Source organism: Octopus bimaculoides, chromosome 2, assembly GCF_001194135.2.
Source record: "Octopus bimaculoides isolate UCB-OBI-ISO-001 chromosome 2, ASM119413v2, whole genome shotgun sequence".
NCBI lineage: Eukaryota > Metazoa > Mollusca > Cephalopoda > Octopoda > Octopodidae > Octopus > Octopus bimaculoides.
In genome coordinates, this window is record NC_068982.1 from 110,321,475 (window position 1) to 110,329,030 (window position 7,556).

General features: G+C 35.3%; 1 protein-coding gene across 7 annotated transcripts in view; it reads left to right on the forward strand.

The window, feature by feature from the left end:
* Positions 1 to 7,556, forward strand: part of LOC106884309 (FAD-linked sulfhydryl oxidase ALR) — a 14,039-nt gene that overhangs the window by 4,444 nt on the left and 2,039 nt on the right. For 3 of the 7 annotated variants that reach the window (XM_014935629.2, XM_014935625.2, XM_014935630.2), the window contains exons 2-3: positions 4,744 to 5,007; positions 5,834 to 6,027. In XM_014935629.2, the coding sequence (XP_014791115.1) occupies positions 4,762 to 5,007; positions 5,834 to 6,027 (440 nt within the window). In that variant the 5' untranslated portion in view covers positions 4,744 to 4,761. The other 4 variants (XM_014935623.2, XM_014935624.2, XM_014935628.2 and 1 more) reach the window with 4 other exon arrangements.

Here is a 7,556-nt window from a genome sequence, read left to right on the forward strand (position 1 = left end):
GATTCCCAGACCGGGCGTTGTGAGTGTTTATTGAGCGAAAACACCTAAATCTCCACGAGGCTCCGGCAGGGGATGGTGGCGAACCCTGCTGTACTCTTTCACCACAACTTTCTCTCACTTTTACTTCTTGTTCCTGTTGTCCCTGTAATTCAAAGGGTCAGCCTTGTCACACTGTGCCACGCTGAACATCTCCGAGAACTACGTTAAGCGTACACGTGTCTGTGGAGTGCTCAGCCACTTGCACGTTAATTTCACGAGCAGGCTGTTCCGTTGATCGGATCAACTGGAACCCCCGACGTCGTAAGTGACGGAGTGCCAACAACAACAACAATTTACATGCTAATATCTATAGCTCTATGTGTGTGCTTCGAAATATTCCAAAAAAGAATCTGTGTGTGTGTTGAAATACATTGATGTTGGAATTGTTGTTTAACGTCAGGTAAGCTCTGATTGGACATACCACTGACTAAAGGCTTTCCATCCGTGACCATATTGTGTGGTGAGATGTGAGGGATATTTGGCTTCTATTTCTAGCTGATCGAGTCGTTGTCTAGATGCTTTCTCAAGGGAGGTAATTCTAATTGCATGTTTTGGTTTGTCTCTGCGAGAAAGTTCGTGTGAATACCTTGCAGGTAACATCTTTTCACAATTAGAATATTTCAAGAACATAACGTAACAGAATCACAGGATGCTAATGACCTTAATGTGTTTTAAACAATTCAGAATTATTTTAATATTATTTCATGTACCGCATATGTTCAGAACTTTCATCATAAACTTCATTCTTTTTCTCGGAGACGTCTTGTCCAAAACACCATCCTTCATTTCATTTCACTGAACAACTTATAAATCTTTTGGTTTTCTTTTTCTGTGTTTCTTTCCATTCCGATTCTTACCGGAGGCAGACCAACATTAATGTCCCAATTCTGGTAACTACCTTTAATTATATCTGCCCCTTATTTTTCTTGTGTTATTTCACTAATTGTACACAATGAAAAAACTATACTAGCGTGATAGAACATTATGAAATTACTATTTTGAATAAATACCCAATCTTGATAATGAGTATATTTTATTCATTGTACTCATAACGATAATACATTATAATTTAATAGACCTATGTTTCTTTCTTCCATTAATTTCTATTCTTTTTAATGGTCTGCGCAACTAAACGAAATAGCTAATTGAATGCAGTAGGAACTTGATTCAAAATTTTCACTAGTATTAATGAAAGAAATATTGTCAATTTATTATGACGCAATTTTTGAAGACCTTACATCCTGTTAAATTAGCTTAATCTAGGTACGCCTCGCACGGTAACACTGAAATTCTAAGCAGATATGCAAGGTAAATAAAATTTGAGGTTTCTCCTTAATTCTGTCCTCGCTTTCATTGAAAATTATCCTTTACAATGTTCACAAAAAACGTTCTGCGTGACATGTGTATGAATAACTCACTGACATTGTCATGTTGCTATGTATATTAGCGGCAAATGCGGCTTCAATGAGTTCTTTCTTCAAAAGTTAGCGATAACTAAAAATTTCTTTCTTTCAAAGAACTCTCGTTGATATCTTTACCGTATAAGAGTCTTTCAGAGACGAAGGGGAACTAGTTTGATGCATTAAATACAACTTTACACCGGTACGATACAGCTGGAGAGAAATAATCGGGACCTTCACTTAGTTATTTTGATTCTCTCTCTCTCTCTATCCGAAGTGGATAAAAGTATGATGAAATAATGTTTATGACAAAATGCTAGTTTTATAGAGGAAAGGAATAGGATCTTCAAGTACTCATACCTTTCCCAACGGCATAAACATAAAAGAAGTTTCAGCCGGGAATTGAATTAGTTAATCAGCATACTGGCAGATTACCTCTTGCTCTATGTCGTTCACCTACGTCGACTCCAGTGATCAACTGGTATTTATTTTATCGATCCTGAAAGGATAAGTCAAACTAGGCGGAATTTGAACTCAGAATCTAAAGCATTTTGCCCAGCATGCTTACGATTCTGTTAGCTCGCCGCCTTATGATTGATGAAATATTAGTAAGCAAAAATTCATTCTAAAGTTTTTTACGTTGTGTCACCATGTTTAAAACAAACAACAGTACTGACATTTTGTCGTATATAACCTTCATTAATTGTATTAATATTTTTCCGTCTTATATTTCCGGTTTCTTTGCTTTTCTCTATTGTCTTCTGAATTTGTACTTATATAGCTGTTTCAATCAACTTCATAGCTATTCAAAAGTAAACGTCCTATAATATATATATTCGGTTTATCCCCTTTAGGAGACAAACCAAATATACCTACTCCATTTGTAACATTTTGTTACATGCAGATTACTTAGAAACAAATGACAGCCACCTTGTTATCATGATTGGTGATTTTAATGGCCATGTTGGGTACTTCAGCAGACTTGGAGGCTATGTATATGGTACATGAAATGAGGAAGGATCAAGGTTCGCAGAGTTCTGTTGTGCAAATAATGCGATCACTTATCAATCAAGTGAATACATATGCCAGATATACTTCATACTCATAAGGAAATAGAATTTGCAGCTGGTTATGACTAATATGTCCTTCCTTGGTGAAAAATGTACTACTCCAACATAGATTAGAGATTGTTGGTAAACTCAAAATCAAAACTAGAGACTCAGAGACTAGACAACGTGGTGAAGAAAAGTATGAGAGCTGAAAGATCTCTCAGCCAGATATAGTACTAGATGATACATCTGACAAGGAGGGAGAGATAAAGGTTTATAGCATAAAGGACAGGTGAGAGTTCTACAAGACAACATGTTGTGAGCAACTGACCAGATTTGTGTAAGATTTGATCAGATCAGAAAAAGTTCCCAAGCAGATGGAAGAGGGCATTGTGGCAAGTGTTAAGGTAGAAAAAGCTACAAAAGCTAAAAAAAAAATAGGCATGGAAATGCTGGAAGCAGAAACCTTATCAGGTAATAAAAAGAGAAGCTTGATGTCAGATATGCATAGCAAGGCAAGAAGCTGAAAATATAAGGTTTGTCAATATTCTGCAATGGAGGAATCACATGTATGGGTTCTGGAGTGCAAACTAAGATCTCATTGGAGAATAGTGCAAATGGAATGATGGCAGTGCACTTACCTTCAGTGATGCTGAGAAGAAAGAGATATGAAAATGTTACTCCAAGAGATGAATTTGTCCAAGTAGACCTAACTGAAGGGTCAGCTATTGAAATTGAGAGCTATATTGTTGAAGACATGATTAAGGATATTAAGGCATGGAAAGCTGCTGTACAACCAGGGATAGTCACTGAAATGCAAAGATATGTGGCAAAGTAAGATGCACTAATCATGATAGAACCTGATTATCAGGTCAACCATGATAAAATATACCAGAGGTCAAAGGCATTCTATCCATGTCTATTCTGCTTTCTTCCTATGCACAGCAAACCCTAAATCATATTATCCAATGTATTCTTCATTAAGACAATAGGGTGTAATTTCAGAGAATACAGGGATATATATCAAATGATTGCCAGAAAAGAATTCCCATCAACTGCTACAGAGGCAATGTAGATACTGTAGAAAGAAAGAACAACAGGTAAACTAGGCTATGAGAGTAACAGAAAGAATTATAGTACAACTGATTAGGAAGAGAATTTAGGAAGATGCAGTTCAGATTTATGTGAGAACTGGGTACCACCAACACTCTGTTTTTAGTAAGACAGTTTCAGACAGAAGTTATGAAATAAGAATTAACTGCTCCACTTAGCATTCATAAACTACAAGAAGACATGTTACAGAGAGGTAGCAACTTTACCATGTTATATGAGCTACCTGTACACACATATTAACATCATTAAAAAGGAATACTACTGTGTCTACATACATTTATATTTATATATATATGTATGTATCCATTTGAAGTTTATGATTCATTCTGTTGCTACTGAGTTTCTTAGCTTTTTGAGTTTGTTGCCTGATCAGACATACACAAATTAAGAACTCAGTGTATCAACTGGATGAATCTTTAAGTTTGAATGACTTAACTCTACTAAATGTGTTGAGGACTTTTTATCCCATTTTTATTCTCAAACACACACATTATGTGTGTATAGTCAGAAATGTGTGTGTCATGGTTGAGACAAGAGTATTGAAAATCAACAGGACCTGCAAATAAATATTGAGTATGATCTGCTGGATATGCAGTGTCATCAAACATCTAGCACAAGTTAACCAAGTGTGCAGTTATGTATTAAATGAATCAACCTGTGTATGCAAAAATGGCAGTTGAAGTGGCATAGGCCATATGTTGTGAATGGTTGATGAGAGCTGGAATGAAATAGGCTCATGTACTAATAGTAGAATGTATCCAGAGGCAAAAAACTAAAGATGGACACAAGAAACTTGCAAAAATTTAAAAATCAACATGTTGACCCTTGCAGAAGAAATGACACTTAAATCTTCAATCAGTGCCAGCATAGAAAAACCAAAGTTAAAATATATACAGGGTTAGCCAAAAGTCACCCAACAGTAAATCAAAATTCCATAAATACTTAATATTCAATTTTATTTATTCATTCCAATTATGAATGTTTAATAATTGAATGCTGTGAATTAAAATCACCCTTTATTTAGATGCTTTTATTAAATTCATTCAGTTGTTAAACATAAATAAACCTTGGATTTACTGTCAGGTGACTTTGGGGCAACCCTGTATATTATATTTTTAAATGATTACCTTGTATTATTTCAGATTTAGTTCAATGTACACATGTCAGCCTCAAACCTACCAAAAAGTGAAGTTGACAGTCCTATTCCCTCAAATTCATCAAACAGCCACACATCTGGAAGTGAACAAGATCCTTCTCAAAAACCTGCTTCAAAATTGGAAACATCCACATCTGCAAAAGTTTCATTTGATTTAGATGTAAAGAAAGATGAAAAACCATCTAGTAAATTGTGCCGGGCATGTACAGATTTTAAAACCTGGATGAAAGCACAACCTGCAATAACTAAGGTAGGTGTATTATTTTTATAACTTGCTTAATATTTTTGTGTTTTTTAACACTGTGGGGAATAGCTCTTGGTTGATTTAGTTGCTATTTCTACCAAGTTGAGCAACTATATAGAAACTCCATTACTAGTTGAACTGTTTTTCTCTCAACTCATTTGTCCTCCATCATACATGCATTACTATTATTTATCCAGTGGAACATCTGGAAGCTTCATTTCTTTCTAACCATCACACACCTTTTGCATTCAGTGCATTATTTGTAGCACTGCATTTTGCATACAAGTATCATACAAGTTGTCTTTATTCAGAGAATAAAACCAATTGTTGCCATCAGAAATAATAGCTCCCTGGACTTTTCCACTCCATGCTTGTTCTGGCAATTATGCTTTTGGAACACTCACTACCATTGCTAATTAGATCACCTAGATTACTATTAATTAAGTCAACTACTCATAATCCTGGATATTTAAAGAAGTTCATCTTGCTTGTATTTTTACTCCTTCCTGTTCCTGTGCATCTGCCAAAATATGGAGCCTATTTTTCCTTCTGCTTATTTATGATCCATCACACTACACCTCTTGAGCATCCATTGTTTTATGTTGGATACATCGAATGGAATTCCTGCTTACTCCTTTTCTGTATATTAGGCATGGCCACTTTCCCAACAGCAGAATGATCCTGTTTTCTTTCCTCTAACTAAAATTTTAGTCTTTGCTAGATTTATTTTTAAAGCCTCTTGATTTTTGCTTAGTTTTGCTACCAAGTTTGAATTTTCATCTTTAAACCTTTATAAATATGTGTTTGTATCTGTATTTTGAAATTATTACAGGTAGAGAAAAAGCCTGTTGAATGTCCACTTGATAAAAATGAGTTAGGTAGTAACACATGGTCACTCCTTCATACAATGGCTGCTTATTATCCAGATAAACCAACACCACAACAGCAACAAGACATGCATTCATTTATAAATATTTTTGCAAAGTTTTATCCATGTGAATATTGTGCAGAACATCTAAGGGAAGAGTAAGTCTTGTTTGTTTATTTTTTATTACTATTTTTTTAACCATTTTCCTACTGTTTTTTCACACAAACCAATTATGGAACCTCTAAGGGATCGCTTGACTTGATAAAAATAGCAATAAAATATCCCTGAAAGGAACACATTGATTAACTGGAATGCCTTTAATCATAGGCCTGCTTAGTCAGTGCTGACTTTGGACTAAACAGCAATTGTTTTTTATTACAGTTTTGTGGAAATGTCTTGAGTAAATGTTGGTGTTTACATATTTCAAGGATCATTTGGCTTTTCTTCTGTTTCTGTAATTTTAAATAAAACCAAAGGAGCCCTTTGTAAATCACTTGAAATAACAGCCACATCATTCCCAGATCATGTGATTGTTTTTGAAAAAAAAAACAAGAATGCTTTGAATAAAGTAGTCCTAAATATTGTATATTTGAAAACAAGATCAGGTAGTCACAATTGTAATAGCATTGATTACATATGTCTACTAGATAAGTGCTGAGCAGAAACTAACTCTCCCCAAAATATCACTGTGTAACACGATTTTTGTCCTTGTGTAGCAACTGTTATTTCCTATTTGCTTACTCCTAGAAAGTATGAAAAATGGTTAATATTTCCTTCAAACTTTGCTTTCCTCAAACTTGTCTCCACTTTGGATAGTTAAAAGTAAGCTGAACTGTTGAGCTTATGATCCCCGTATTTATACTACCACCTATGGTGCCAGAACGTTCTAGAAATTCTTGAAACTTTTAAAAAATTTTACTCCAGCAACTCAGCAACTGTCTAAAATGCAATGGAAAATAGATCAGTTTCAAAACATTGACATCCAGGTCTCAAAAGCAAAGTTTGAAGGGAATAGTAATCATTTCCTTTGATTTCTAGATAGAAGCAAATAAGAAATAACACTTACTGGCCAAAGACAAAAAAAAAATTTTTTTAATTTTGTTACACAGTGTAATCTTATTCCTCTGTCTGCAGCAACCAGTCTGATTAGTAGACATTGTTTTGCAAGGATGGATTCCCATGGAACTGAATGTAGAATCTGGTTTTGATTCATGCATGAATGTCTTCTTTTCTTCTTGTTTAATTCTATTTGCATTTAGGATGCTTTCTAGGATTATACTAGACTTTAGTGTACATCTGTCCACTCAGTCTTAACACACAAGTTATTATTACTGTAAGTGGGGAGGTCATACTTGATTTATATTACATATGACAAAAGCCATGCTACATGGCAGTGAAACATGGGCTGTAACTGCTGAGGACATACGTAAGCTCGCAAGGAATGAAGCCAGTATGCTCCGTTGGATGTGTAATGTCAATGTGAATACCCGTCAGAGTGTAAGTATCTTGAGAGAAAAGCTGAACATTAGAAGCATCAGTTGTGGTGTGCAAGAGAGACGATTGCACTGGTATGGACACGTGGTGAGAATGGATGAGGATAGCTGCCTGAAAAAGTGCCACACCCTAACAGTTGAGGGAACCCGTGGAAGAAGTAGGCCCAGGAAGACCTGGGCTGAGGTGGTGAGGC